This window comes from Sinocyclocheilus grahami, unplaced genomic scaffold (genome assembly GCF_001515645.1).
Source record: "Sinocyclocheilus grahami isolate Dianchi unplaced genomic scaffold, SAMN03320097.WGS_v1.1 scaffold110.1, whole genome shotgun sequence".
Lineage (NCBI taxonomy): Eukaryota > Metazoa > Chordata > Actinopteri > Cypriniformes > Cyprinidae > Sinocyclocheilus > Sinocyclocheilus grahami.
Genome location: NW_015505289.1, coordinates 795487 through 811391, shown reverse-complemented (window position 1 = coordinate 811391; position 15905 = coordinate 795487). Strand labels below are relative to the sequence as shown.

At 35.6% G+C, this 15905-nt stretch overlaps 1 protein-coding gene and 1 non-coding gene across 2 annotated transcripts in view; both read left to right on the top strand.

The window, feature by feature from the left end:
* LOC107588996 (cAMP-specific 3',5'-cyclic phosphodiesterase 4D-like) overlaps positions 1–15905 on the top strand; it is a 218686-nt gene that overhangs the window by 23152 nt on the left and 179629 nt on the right. Inside the window, exon 2 of the mRNA XM_016277293.1 lies at positions 1551–1636. Within this exon, the coding sequence (XP_016132779.1) occupies positions 1595–1636 (42 nt within the window). The 5' untranslated portion in view covers positions 1551–1594. The remainder of the gene's footprint in view (positions 1–1550; positions 1637–15905) is intronic.
* trnaa-agc (transfer RNA alanine (anticodon AGC)) lies at positions 13978–14050 on the top strand. The gene has a single exon. It is a non-coding gene; the product is annotated as a tRNA-Ala (tRNA).

Below are 15905 nucleotides of genomic sequence, written 5' to 3'. Positions count from 1 at the left end.
TACAACAATAAAACAGTGCATTGACATAAAAAAGGAAATTTACTTTTGGTACTTAAGTACTTTTAAAAGCAAGTACTTCTGTACTTTTACTTAAGTAAAAATCTGTCTTTACAACTTTTACTTGTAATGGAGTAATATTTGACCAGCAGTATCTGTACTTTCACTCAAGTAGTGGATTTTGAGTACTTTGTCCACATATATATATATACACACACATGCATACATACACACATACATACATACATACATATATATATATATAATGTGTGTGTGTATTTATGTATGTGTGAAAAAAATAAGTAGCACACACACAGATATTGGGTAAAATAATGAATGTTTCTCTTGACTTCTTGGGTGAAACTGAACTTGTCGCAATGCACTTTGGGACTGTCGTATACAGAAAGTATATAGTGTATACCTTTAGTTTAAGCCAAAATTTGATAGGCTACCTTTTAATAATTTTTTTTTATGCTTTCACAATTCATTCATTCATTCATTCATTCATGCATTTATCTCTTTGTGCATTCATTTATGCATTTATTTATATATATCTGTTTTTGTTTATGCATTCATTTGTTTATACATTTATGGATACATCAGATAGTTCATTTATTCATTTATCCATCTATTTATTTGTGCATTCATTTATATTTTTGTTTATTTATAGATGTTTGTTTATGCATGTATTTGCTTATGCATTCTTTTATATATTTGTTTATTTATACATTATGCATTTTTTCATAAATGTATACATTTATGCATTTATTCATTCATGCATGCATTTGTTTATATGCATTTATTTATTTATGTATTTATGCATTCATTTATTTATTTGTTAATTTTTTTATTTATGCATATAATTATACAAGTGTTTATTTATGGATTATTTATTTATGCATTTATTTATTCATGAATTTATTTTGTAAAAAGGTGTCTATATGCGCGTTTCCATTACAGATTTGCGCAAGACTTTGGCGATATTTTCTGAATGTCGATAAAAAAGTATTGCAAAATGACGGCGCGAACTAATCCTTTTTCGCATTGCCTGAAAAACCACCTCATGCGAGCGTAAAAACGTTTTTGCGATATATGGCCGTTTTTGCGAAATTGACGCCTTTCCATTAGGCGTATTTTCAATTTGCAATTTCAGCTTGCGCAATTTGAAGGGTAATGGAAACGCGCCTTATGATGCCTAAAAGTATTGTCTAGATCAGGGGTTCTCAACCCTGGTCCTGGAGGGCCACTGTCCTGCAGAGTTTTGCTCCAACCTTGATCAAACTCACCTGCCTGTAGCTTACTAATAATCCTGAACAGCTTAATTAGCTGGTTCAGGTGTGTTTGATTAGGGTTGGAGCTATCATTTGCTGGACAGTGGCCCTCGAGGACCAGGGTTGAGAAAGCCTGGTCTAGATGAACAGCTTACTACTGTAGAAATTGAAGCAGAGCCCATCTGATTCATTGACTATTTTGGTCTCCTATACCTATACCCATATGTCTAAAGCAGTTTTAACCAGGTCTATTTTGACTTTATTCTTGTTTTTCTCTTCTAGCACTTTGACTGTGTGAGGAATTACATGCTGGAGCATCTCGCAGGATGAAAAAGATCGATTGCACAGCGGCAGACTCTCCAGGGACTGTGAGTGCATTTCATTACTCCTGTACCTTCTCTGTACAGAGTGTAAATGAGGAATAAATCCCATAATGTGAATCTTGGGAATCGGGGTGAAGCAATTTTATTATGTTCCACTAATTTGTCATAGAGAAAGCCTGTCGGCTGTAGAACAGCCATCAGAGCTTGCGTTCTTACAGTATGTTCACTACTCTCGCTTTTTTTAAATTGCAATCATTCTTTGCCTCTGAAGTTTGATGAGTCATTCTGGGAGCTCTGGGTGATACATGTAATATTCAAGACTTTTTGCAAGAAAAAACATTCTGCAGCAAAGTTTAAAGGTAAATGGTGATAAATTAAGCAAAATAAATGCTGATGAAATGCACCTCTGATTTGATCATTACAGAACAGTGTTGTTTGTCTGTATAAACTTTCTTTAGAATAAATTCCAATCAACTCCAGATGGATAAAGTCAAGTCCTGTTCTATACTCAGAAATACATTACCAAAGTAAATGGGTTGCCAGTATTTCTAAATGTCACTTTTAATTTTCGTCAGTGAATAAAAAACTAAAACTAAATAAAAATGAAAACTTAAACTGTATAGACTATATGGAAAAACTATATATAAATATTTCTATAAACTATACAGAAAAAAACAACTAATATATAAAAACTATATAGACATATTTTTTAACTAAAACTAAAATCTAAAAGTTAAAAAACTATAGACATATTTTTTTTAAATCGTTAAATCTAAAACTTAATAAATAAAATCTAAAACTTAAAAAATAAATGTAATAAAAAATACTAATACTATAGATTTAAATGTGTTGGTCCATTATAGTTCACATTGTCAGCTCAAAAATGGTCCATGCGTGCCCTTTGTTAAATGTAGTGCAGTGTTTGGGTCAGTCGTGTGATTTGTGATGGAAGTGTGTGTCACCTTCGGACAGCTCTAATGTGACAGAGGGTTGTGAGATCAACAGACCCGCCACATTTTCACTTCCCTATGTCAGTTTCTGCATTGCCGGGCAGCATCAACGTCATGCGTGACCAGCAGTGTAGCTGCAAATCGTTTCTAATGCCTTTAAATGAGGGCACAGAGCACCACCAGCAATGACGAGCGTGTTTGCACTGGCGGCCTTTAAGTGCTTTTATAATTACGTGTCCAAATGGCATCTCAGAGTGATGCTGCGGAGTCAAGGTGGGGCGCGACATTTTCGGCAGAAATGAAAAATCATTTGTCTCAGTTGTTTCTTCTAGACAGCATTAAGGAAAGCTTTGTAAGTCTCTTGCTCTTCTCAGATTTTCTTCTGAGGAAAAAGCCCCCATTAATATCAGAAGAGATCTCAACCTTATTTTTGAATTGCTCAAGATATCAAAATGTCTGAGATTTCATTATAAACTGAAACATTTCTCTCCAAATTCTTACACCAAACGATTTGATTATTTTTGTAGTGCTATACTCTGAACATCAATAATGGCCTCATTTATGTATATCGTAGTTATCGTTACCTAAAACTAAAACATAAACATTTTCATTACTTGAAATAAATTAAACATTAACCAAAATAAAATGAAATATAAAAAAAAATTAATCTTATTTTATTTCAGCTAGTTGCCAAGGCAACATTTTCATTTAGTTTAAGTTAAAGTACAATGTAAACATTTTTTTTTTAATTACTGGACTACGTTTTACAAAAAAATACTCAAAACTACAAGAAGATTTCACATTTAATTCAATGTGTTACTGATTGTTTATAATTATTTTTGAAATTTACTTGCAATTTCTGAGTGAAAACGGTTTTTACATCAAATTATTTCAGTGAATAAAAATGAACTAGAACTAAGTAAAAATTAAAACTTAAAAACTATATAGACACATTTGGGGGAAAACCCCCTAATACTAAAGCTAAATAAACTAAAACATAATAAAAACTATATAGACATAAAAAACGTAACACTAAACCAACTAAAATGTCATAAAATCTATATAGACATTAAAAAAATTAAAACTAAAACGAAATGAACTAAAACTAGAAACTAAAACTTAATAAAAAATGATATAGGCATTAAAAAATGTCAAACTAAAACTAAATAAACGAAAACTAAAATAGTTCACCCAAAAATGAAAATTCTGTTATTAATCACTCACCCTCATGTCGTTCCAAACCTGTAAGACATCTTTGGAACACAAATTAAGATATTTTTGCTGAAATCCGAGAGCTTTCTGACCCTGCATAGACAGCAAAACAACTCCCACATTCAAGGCACAGAAAGCTAGTTAGGACATCGTTAAAATAGTCCATGTGACATCAGTGGTTCAACCGTCATAGCTCAAAGCTTCATAAAATTACGATTGAAACACTGATGTCACATTTTAACGATGTCCTTAAAACGTTTCTGGACCATAAAACGTTTCAGTTGCATTGCTGTTTATGTAGGGTCCGAAAGCTCTCGGATTTCAGCAAAAATATCTTAATTTGTATTCTGAAGATGAAGGAAGGTCTTACAGGTTTGGAAAGACATGAGGGTGAGTAATTAATGACAGATTTTCATTTTTGGGGAACTATCACTTTAATAAAAACTATATAGACATTTTAAAAATGTAAAACTATAACACAAAACTAAAATGTAATTAAAACTATTTAAAAAAAATAGAACTAAAACTACAACAAAAACTAAAATCTGAAAATTCAGTCATATTTTAAAAATAGCCTAATAAAATGAACAAAACCCCTCCAAAATGACCAAAACTTTAATTAAAACAGGAAATCTAAAATCAAATATAATTCAAAGTATTAACAAAAACTATAATAGTAGATCAATGGCACTATAATAACACTGGTGTGTTTTTCTATTCCTTAAAAGGGATTTTACATCTAAGCCGAGTTGATATTTAAACAAAACTTAATTGAGTACTCCATTAAGTCTCCTGAGCTTTGAAAAAGCAACCTCTAAGCAATAAAAGCCAATAGAATAGCTTGGCAAATAATGCTCACAAGTCATGAGAAGCCCTTAATGGCTTTCCACCTGTAAGCCTTATTGTTTATACTATATCTTCAATGTCTGGTGTATTGAATCACCTGGAGCGCAGCAGCAATGTACCACTATTTTCCTCAAACAGCCATCTCCTCCTAGTAGCTTTGTCATCGGCGTGCTGTGATTGGCTGATTCTTATAAAGGGCACAACCCTTTTTTTTTCTAGCAGTGCCTGACAACATGCCCTTTTTTCAATAGCGGGTTATTCATAGGTTTGCGTTTATCCATACGCAGGCATGTCATGTAGCATCTGTCTGTCAGATAGACATCAGCGTCCTTTCATCCGCACACACACACATTTCTGCTGACCTCAGAGCAGTACATTAGCGGCGGTGTGGAGTCCCACATGTTTGATCGCATCCTGATAGCTCCTGATTCAATCAATCTGATCTGATTAACAGTAATAGAAGAAGATCTTACCAGTAGCGGCCTGAAAATTTCCCAGATCAAAAGAAGGCGACGCAGCATCTGCCTTTCAAACGCACTCAGCAGCCTACTTATCAAACAAACGCTCTTCCTGGAACTTTTTAAAAAAAGAAAATGATTATACATTTGCATAATTATGCTTTCGCATAAATGTACACAAAATGACAATTGCCATGATTATCTTGGTAAGGTAAATCTCACCAAAACATGTACAGGTCACATCTTACCACTAAAGCAAAAAAGGAACAAAAAAGAAATGATATTTTGCATTAAGAAATGAAAGCCTATGTTTAGGTATATGATTGATTGATTGACTGATTCATTTATTGATTGATTTACACTTTTGTTTTTATTTATACTATTTATTTATACTTTTATTTGTTTAAACTTATTTAATTGTTTTGACTAATATATATATATATATATATATATATATATTTAAGCAGTTACAAGGGTGTTCTGGTGGTTTCTAGGGCATTCTGAATGGTTGCTAGGGAGTTCTGGGTTGTTTCTAAGGTATTCTGAATAGTTGCTGAGAGGTTGCTAGGGTGTTTTAAATAGTTGCTCCTGCAAAAGTTGTAGCCAGTGCTAGTTTTGCAGTGGCAAGAGTTTTCTGTTGGTATCTCTGGCATTCTGAATGGTTGATAGGGTGTTTTAGGGCCATTCACATATCGTGTCTTTTGCACGCTCAAGTTCGTTATTTCAAATGTAGATGCGTGGCAAGCATGCGCAAATAGAGAGCGAATAGAGCAAATAGGGAGCGCAAATAGGTCGCGACTCTATGCGGTGCGACACGCTCGTTTTTTAACCGCAGTGAGATTAAAAACATCTCAACTTTTTTTTCAAAATGTCGCAAGCGCACCGCAGGTCATGTGACAAGAACCAACCAATCACCTTCACCCTTTTTGTAACAACATTGAAAGCTCAGCCAAGATGGAGGAACAGTTGATCATAGCTGTACAGGGATAGCCATTTTTAAATCAATTTAGTGTAAATTTAGTAGCAGAGCTACTGCAAGTGATTTTCAATGCTGGAAATCTATTTATCCTTTGCTGAAACTTCTGCGTCGTAATGGAGTGGCAGGTCATGGTTGCTTAGCAACGGCTGATGCAATGGGACCGCAAGCTACCGAGCGCTTTGGAAAGAAGGAAAAAGCAGCAAGGCTAGCGTTTTCCACATGTTTTTAGGTGTGACATGTGAACGGCCCCTTTTCTAGGGGTGTTCTAAATAGTTGCTAAGTGGTTGCTAGGGTGTTGTTAAGGTGTTCTGTTGGTCCCCTGGGCATTCTGAGTGGTTGTCAGTAAGTTGTTAAAGTGCTCTGGAGGTTTCTAAGGTTCTAAGTAGTTGCTAGGGTGGTTTAACTGGTTGCCACTGCAAAACTAGCACTGATTGTTCTGCTGGTTTCCTAGGCTTTCTGAGTGGTGGATGAGGGGGTTGCTAGGGTGTTGTAAGTGGTTGCAATGATGTTCTGGGTGGTTGCAAGGGTGTTTTAAGCAGTTGCTAGGGCGTTCTGCTGGGTTTCTAGGGTGTTCTGACTAGTTGCTAAGTGGTTGCTAGGGTGTTCTCTTAGTTTCCTGGTCATTATGTGGTTATGTAGTTGCTAGGGTGTCATACAGTAAATGTTGCTATTAGGGCTGGGTAAAAAATATCGACTTTCAAAAGAAGATGAGCTTAAGAACACTCATCAACTTAGCCGAGACCGGCAACAAGAATGACCCAGCTCAGAGCAACAATAAACACCAGCGTGCAGCAGGTGCATGACTGCTTTCATTTGGTTTTCTTCAATTATGTCCTATACCTTATTCATACATTTGTATGTGGTTTGCAGTTTTAAAGCAATTAAGCAAATGGTCCAGTGCTGGAAGACGAGGACTATTGAGCCGTGGCCACACATTTAGCATGGATAATCCTTCTTCGTTGAACCGTTACTAACAAACCTTTGAGAGGTGAGTCTTAATAGGCAGCTAATATCTGTAAGACAAGCGCAGCCACGCGCTTGTGAACGGAGCATGTTTGGGCACTCCAAAATAACTGATTATGGTGATTTATTCTTCACCACATCTGGATCTATAAACAGCAGATGAGTATCTAGTAATTGGCTGTTAAATCAATAAGAAGCCATGATGTCAGTGTACTTTACGGCGTAATAACCGGGGCGTGTTATCAGATTTGTCCATACAGTTGTGTTCAGGCTTCCCTCTTAATTGGTTTGTTTATTAGCTGTTGCTAATGATGATTTATTACGTAATGAGAACTCTGATACGTAATACGATGTTATCTCACCACCACACTGGAGCACCAGTGTTGGCAGACGCTTTGTTAATGAACTTAGTGGATATCAAGTGAAAGATAGCAGAAAAGATTTTCCAAGATAATGGATCATTCGAACTCAGGTTCAGGAAATAACTTCTTTATTTTTATTTTTTATTTTTTTGGCTATAAGGAGATTCTTAAATTTGATTTATTTGTAAAATTTTAGTTTTGCCAGATAAGCATTGGTTCTGGGTGTTAGTGTTGTCATGATACTGGAATTTCTAACTTTGATACAATACCTTTAAAAATATCGATATTTGATACCATTTTCGATACCATGGGGAAAACGGCCATATATACTAACATATAGATATTTTAATATCTCATAAATGTTTGATAATTTGGGTAATTTTGTTGCAATAGCTTACCAGCACAGGGAGGCTTTATTTGAAACTTTGAACTAAATTAACAAAAAATAAAAAATAGAAAAAAAGGTAAACGGTCAGTAATAAAATAGAACAAATAATCAAATTGCAAATGAAAGCACAAATAAATACAATAGAATAAAGAGACAAATGATTTAAGTTTTTCAGGCGGATCTAACAATAGTAAGCTATAGGTAAGAAATACTACAGAAATTAAATAATCAAAAGTAAAATAACTGCATAGTCTTCATTGTAAAAATTAAATACAGATTAATGCATACAATTAAAAGTTACAAAGGTTATTTAGAGCAGTAAGTGATTTTTTTGTTCTTTGATTTAACGTGACCGACAGCAGCAGGTATATAAGCCCAAAGTATACTTCGCCCATCCGCGTTCTGCGACGGTCCGCAGACTGTCCTTGTGACGCAATTTTCATCATCAGAAGTGTCCGTGGACATCCGTGCACACCGTCTATGTGCAGCCCAATTTTTGTGATGATGCGGATTGTATGTGTACAACAGCGCAGGCGCAAGGTGATTGTTGAGACAGTACTGCACATTTGTCGAACTCATCCATCCATGCTCGTATGTGGTTGATTATACTTTAAAAGCTGTGCAGATGTGGCTGTGCTCAAGATGGAACGGAACACAGAAATTAAGAAATGAAGTATACCTGTGCCTTTAGACTGCTGTCACTTTAAGAACACAAATTCAGCACACAACATGCATTTTCTTTCTCAACTATTTCCATTCCAAACTGACTGTGTTTACCTGAATACTCACCAAGATGGAAATTTTTCATGATCCAGCCAATCCCTGATGGCCATAATCAAGCTTCGGCCTACTTTTTTTTTTCTTTTTTCACCAATTGAATATCCTGTTGAACTGGAATCGTCATATCATGAAAGTAAAATGGTTGAGAATGCCACTTCACGTTGATTTGTGAAGCCATCCTGGGTTTTACCAAGCGTCTGAGAGTTTTCTAAACTTCTGGTTCCTTTTGGAATCAGGAAATAAAAGACTGTAAACAATTTTTTGGGGAAAGTTGATTTTTAAGACTGAGACTGCCACATTAGGGCTCTGTCTATTGCAAGCGCATAAAATGTTCTCTTAGTTTCCTGGTCATTATGTGGTTATGTAGTTGCTAAGGTGTCATACAGTAAATATTGCTACTAGGGCTGAGTAAAAAATATCTTGACTTTAATCGATTCTCATTTTTACAGAACGATACTGATTCTTAAATCCCAAAAATCGATTAGTCTAGCCTGTGTTCAGTTAATGGATGGAACATTGAAGGGCACCTCCCATCCAATATATCGCAATAAGCATTGTGCTTTGGTACTTTTAATATGAAACAAAGTCTCAGATTTTAAATTCTGTCCATTGTATTGCAGTATTCAAACAATAAATGCCATTTTGGTGCTTTTTAATGTGGAGTGACAGATCGCTGTAGCGCCTCAGATCAACAGACGCAGCAGCGCGAGGCGCACATGAGCTGATCATCTCCTCCACATTAATACCAGCTTCAGCACAAAATAAACATGACTAAACATCCGAAGGTAAAATATATGCAGCATATAACATCTTCATTATAATTTCTACTGTTCTTCAATGTTTATTTTAGGTTTGAATAAATCCATCAAATTTTATGACAGCCACCATTTAAATATTTATAGCCTATATTAAAAAAAACGAATTGAAGTTGAAATATTATTATGTAATTATAACTCTATTATTTTAAAAACTTAATTAAGTGTAATTTTAGCAGATGTGTAGCCTACATATCAGTTTTAACCTTCAATATTATAGTAATGTAGCTATTACTAACTGACTCTCATGTATATTTTACTGCATTAGTTGAGAGATTTTTTTTCCTTGAGAATATTTGGCATGTAGCCTACTGTAATTGATATATATATCCAAAATAATCGAATATTGAGTCGAATCTAGTCGAATTGGTAATCGAATCGAAAGCTTGTGAATGAGAATCTAATCGTGAAATTTGTGTCAAAACCCAGCCCTAGTTGCTATGATGTTCTGGGGGGTTTCTAGGGTGCTTAAAGCAGTTGCTAGGTTGTATTGTGTGGTTTCTAAGGTATTCTATGTAGTTGCTAAGTGTTTGGTAGGGGGTTGCTAGGGTGGTTTAAATGGTTGGCACTGCAATACTACAGCACTGATTGTTCTGTTGGTTTCCTGGGCATTCTGAGTGGTTCTTAGTTGGTTGTTACAGCATTTATGTGGTTTCTTACTGGTTTACATCAGAATAACTCGCTATCAAGTCTTTAGATATGACCCAGGTCTTTCTTTCAATGTAAATCTGACTTTTTTCCCCCAGAAAGTCCAGTCACTAGAAAATGAACAGTGCATTTCTCATCTCTTTTTGTAAAAACCCAAGTATGAGCAACATTAGTAGTAGTAAAGCTTCCCTTAGCAAACTCCTCTCATTATTATATAGACTTGAGGCAGCCTTATGAAAATGCGGTCTAATTATCATGAGGGCTTTTTATTTGATTGCCCCATTAAATCCAGGCAGCATGCAATTTTTCCGTTGTTTCTCTGAATAGAGTTGCTTATTACAGGATGACCGAAGCGCCGCAGAGCAGCAGAAATACAAACAATAGCGCAAACAATAAGCGTCCCCAAGGCGAAACTCGCCTCTCTTCATAAAATGTACTTTTTTGCTATTTTCAGATCCGCAGAGAGGCAAGTAAAACAAATGAGCGTTGTCTACCTACTAACAATTGTACATGGTGTAACCTTCAGCGCTGACATCATAAATCCTAGATGCTGCGATTCTCGACAGAATTATACAGAAGTTAGTTGTGCATAATCTGACTGCAGCTGCATGCTGTTTATCTGTCACGCTTAGGGACTGAATGCATCATCAGACTAATTTCAGTCATTAACATTATTCAAATGATTAACCACTTAATTGAATTAATAGCTGCGGTCTATTCAGTAACAATCGGAAAGTTTCACACTCAGATCAGACTCACCATTTCAATCTCTGGAGACTATTTACTATTTATGATCTCTATTCCAACCCAATGAGGATCAAGGTGAAATCTGAATGACCAGCAGGGAAATACCTTCTTTTAATAAAGGACTCTGCATGTCATGATGCTACTTATATGCATATTATTTTCTCATTTATTTCTGTGCTGCTTGATTTAATAAACCAATAAGCCTCCGCTTCACGTTATGCATAACAACACGTCTTAAACATGCATCCTCGAGTGTCTTATTGCTTCTATCAAATGACAACAGCTATATGCGTCTTAACTTAACTGTAGATTTGTTGATGCATTTATTGATCAGAACAGGTTTGGAGAAATGTAGCATTCCATCACTTGCTCACCAGTGGATCCTCTGCAGTGAATGGGTGCCGTCAGAATGAGAGTCCAAACAGCTGATAAAAACTTCACAAACATCTTGTGAAGTGAAAAGTTGCATGTTTGTAAGAAACAAATCCATCATTAAGACGTTTTGCTTCTGGGTGAAATATGAATCCATTCACTGCAGAGGATCCATTGGTGAGCAAGTGACGTAATGCAAAATTTTTCCAAATCTGTTCCGATGAAGAAACAAACTCATCTACATCTTGGAAGGACATTTTCAGCTAATTTTCATTTTTGGGTGAACCATTCCTTTAATATAGAATAACAAGTGCACATGACTGATTTTAGATTATTCTTTTACTTTTTTTTTTAATCATAAATTGAAGCTTTTTGTGCGAATCTCTTTTATGTTTTGTCATTTTCACACGGTTATGTCAGTCAAGAGCAAGTTTTTTTATTTTTTATTCAGCAGCTGTATGACCTGAAATTACATTTTTATCGTCATTCCTCACCTTCAATTGTTGCTCTAGGTGGCAAGCGGATCCTTAAATCTTTTGTTCATCATGCTGGCTACAACAGCTGAATTGAATAGACGCTACATTTATCCCACATACAGCAGCCACACACCTCATAAAGCCCTCAGTGACACATACACAACCCCAGCGCCCTCAGCGATACGCCTGTACATCGCTCTTCTTCACTCTTGTATGCTCGTTCGCTTTAAGCAGGCTGGTTATCTGAAGTTCCCTCCTGAAACACTGCAGCAATTTCCCCTTGATTATTCGGCCTTGCTTGATTGCTTATTCTTTCAGAAAGTATTTTGCTCCTTAGCTTGAGGTGACCCTGAATTAATCATTTATGTGAGTATGGTGATTGTTGTTACCATGTTCTTCTCATTGCCCTCAGTGTTTGGAATGAATATGAATTTTCTAGCTCTATGCTCTAATCTCGTCTTTATTTTTGTCCCTGTTTTTGTATCTCCTTTTTTAGGACATATAATATTTTTATGAGAAACATCTGAGACATATAAGATAAGAAAATGTGATTGGTGTTTGACTGCAAAATTTGTCACCGTGATCCTTGGGTGTTGTGGATGGTTGCTAGGGAATGGTAGGTCCATTCATTTCAGTAGTTTAAATGGGCCGTATTGTACTCCTTTCCAGCATTTTCCTTTTTTTTTATCTTTAGAATTAAAGTTGTCTTGTTATATCTGTTTTGATTGCTTACCATCTGTATACTGTACTGTTACTGGTCACATTGCCGCTCATCGTGGGTCAAGTTGCTTGCTGTTGATATGTAAATGTGGGTGGTTGTTTGTGACGTCAATTAATGACCCGTTTTGCTTAGTTTTACATAAACCGTCTGAAGAAAGAGTACTGCGTTATCAATGTGATTATGTCTGCACAGCATATTAAAGTATTTTATTTGAAAAGAGCAAAATAATTCTTGTTTTCCAAGATATGACCCTTTTAAAACACTTCTGCTCTCAAGGGTTAGAGCAGATGCTGAGGTTTGAAAAGTACTCATGAATTTTACATTAGTATTCATTGCACTGATCCATTAGGCCCCAAAGGATCTTACAGCAATATTACAGTATATTTAAATGATTGGTGATTGTTTAAGTTATCAATACAAGCATAGCACAGTTGCACAGTAATATTGACACGGGAAATGTTTGTTGCTTTATCAGAATAGCCTGCAATCGCTCAGCTCTGTTACACCGGCTTATTTTATGCAATTAAAATGTTAATGCGAACTTTGCAGAATCGCTGTAGGGTGGTACGGTATCTCTTATTCCAGCTGACAGTTACTCCGAGTCTGTTGGGCTTCTTTAGTTTGTCGCCTCACATGTCTAAAAATATAACCCAACTGTGAGGGCTTAGACAAAGTTATTGCTCCAAACACAGAGCCAACAACCTGCTGACGGCACTTGTTGTAGTCATCTCTCTGAGGGGTTGACTGGGATTACAGCTGTGCATCCTGGGACATACGGCGTTATGTATCGAGAGCGACGCTTGTGACTGTAATTCACAGAGTTTTGGAGCCAATCCTGAGCTAATGGAAAAAGAATCAAGTGTGCTTTTTGTCTGACATGGAGGTCGTCAGGTTGTTTGTTGGAAATGTGTAAAAAAAAAAGTATTGCAGGCTTATTTGGGAGCAGAAATTATACCATTTTAGAAATGGGTGCTAGAGATTTAATGGATCTTAAATGGCTGGAAAGAGCCATTAGAAGATATTTGTAAAGAATAATGGAGGAAATGGGTGCAGAGCAAACTTGTGTGTAGCTCATCCTGCTGTGTTTGTGCTGTAGACATGAATGATTCCTCAAATCATGAGGGGTGTAAATAGGACGTTTCGGCATGATACGGTCTGACATTTATTCCAAGCGAAACAGTATTTGCTGATACCTCAAAACATGCTGTGATACGATTGCAAGATTCAGGGGCTGTGATCGATATACTGATATTGTGATATTCTGGGCCTATTTTATACAACCAGTCACTTTTTTTTTATTAACTTACAAATGCAACCAAAATATAATGTGAACATTTAATTGAATGCTTTGAAAAGTGCAAATCCTGTATCCCAGTTTGGACTTCCACAACAAAAAATACACTTACATTTCTTAAATTTGGATGGAATATTGCAGTGTTTACTAATGATTTATCCGTACACAAATTAACCAAATTAAATCATGCACTACATTTTTTCTTGTTGTAGAAGCCTTTTCACGTGGATATACATCACAATAGGGAAGAAGAGATGATCACAACTTCCTTTTCATACTGACTTTAATATGGAAAAATAAAGTCATCAAAATAAATCAAGTTGCCAATGAGATCATCAGTCGGCTGATGACAGCACATCTTTGGTTTGTAAATTAGTGTTCCTGGCTCAGTGGTAGAGCATTGCGTTAGCAGCGCAGAAGGTCGTGGGTTCAATTCCCAGGGAACACATACTGGTAAAAAATGTATAGCCTTTATGCTTTGGATAAAAGCGTCTGCTAAATGCTTAAATTATTTATTTAATTATAATTATAAAATGAGATGTGGCTTCTAAATTGTGCAAATCTACATTAGAATGTACACAACAAAATGAGGTACTCCAGTTAAAAATAAATATATATAAAATAAAATATAAAAAAGATTGTTAAAACTAAGTGCACTAAGTGATTTAATTACTTACCAATTAATATCAAATTAATGAGATTAATTAATTAACATGCACATCATGTGCCGATTAAAGATAAAATTGTTATTAAAGATAATAGTTATCATTGTGTTCATTTAGAAAAAAAAAACACTGAATAGACATTACAGAAAAGTAGCTGAAATATAAGTTGCTTTAGATAGAAATATTTTAATTCAACATACAAAAATATAAATAAATAGTGAAATATTAAATTATATAAAAAAAACATACTCTATATACAACTAAAAGCGCCAGTAGGTGGTGGCAAATACCTGTCTTAAGTCAGTGAGTCATTCAATCATTCATTCAATAGATTCGTTCAAATGGCTGATTCATTCAGAAATGAAGCAAGTGACTGCCTTTATGAATGGTTCACTGAATCATTGATTCACTCGATTCGTTTAAAAACGTAGATTCATTAATAAAACACCGCTGTGTGTTGATCAAAGATGCACAACAGTTCTCCTAGGGCTTTATTTTCATTAGTGAAATTACAGACAATGTGTCTAAAATTTAATTATTCACACCTTTACCTTATCTTCATTTTTACGTAAAAACTGTTATGTAACCTATTTTTCTATTTCTACCAGCCAATGATGATTCTGAAAGAAAACACGCAGTGTTTGTTATAGTAGCCTAACACATGCAGCTTTCACGTGCATCTGACATAACCGCTGTATTGCTGTTAATGGTTATTTTAGCAAATTTTTTGCTCCGTAAATTCAGTTCAACAGCATTAATTTGAAGAGGGTAAACTTTATCACTCGACTGAATCTGCACATGCATTTTAGGTGTTCTTGCTCCGTCCAAGCAATAAATGCACGTCTTTGAATGAGCGCTGTAGCGTATTCTTCAACCGCTCTGGTACTGTCAATACGACCCATTTCAGGGGCTGCCAAAATTATATTTTTAAAATCAGCCAGGGCTATAGAAATGCATATTAATATTTACAAGTAAATCTCCATATTATGCGTAGGCTAGCCGTCTTTCTATCTGACCCCCCCTACATATAGTTTTGACATCCATCAGGGGGGATCAAGCCTTCTTTAGGGGGGTCAGACCCCCCCCCCCCCCCAAATTTCCCCCCCCCTACAAATCATTGTTTTGTTGATCATCTTAGCAACCACTCACAACAACCTAGTATCAAATAGATTTTTTCTTGCTATGCAAATATTCCCTGCAATAATTACACTGGTCTAAATCAATACAGACACAAGCCGGTTTGTTATGACATTCTTTCATTGAATAATATCTCTCTTTTCTCTTCTTAAGTCAAGTCAAGTCACCTTTATTTATATAGCGCTTTTAACAATACAGATTGTGTCAAAGCAACTGAACAGCATTAATTAGGAAAATAGTGTGTCAATAATGCAAAATGACAATCGTAAACACTCATTTTTCAGTTAAAGGCAATTCATCATTGAATTCAGTGATGTCATCATCCAGCTCAGTTCAGTTTAAATAGTATCTTTGCAATCATTTGTAATCAAGTCAACGATATCGCTGGCAATGAAGTGTCCCCAACTAAGCAAGCCAGAGGCGACAGCGGCAAGGAACCAAAACTCCATCGGTGACAGAATGGAGAAAAAACCTTGGGAGAAACCAGGCTCAGTCGGGGGG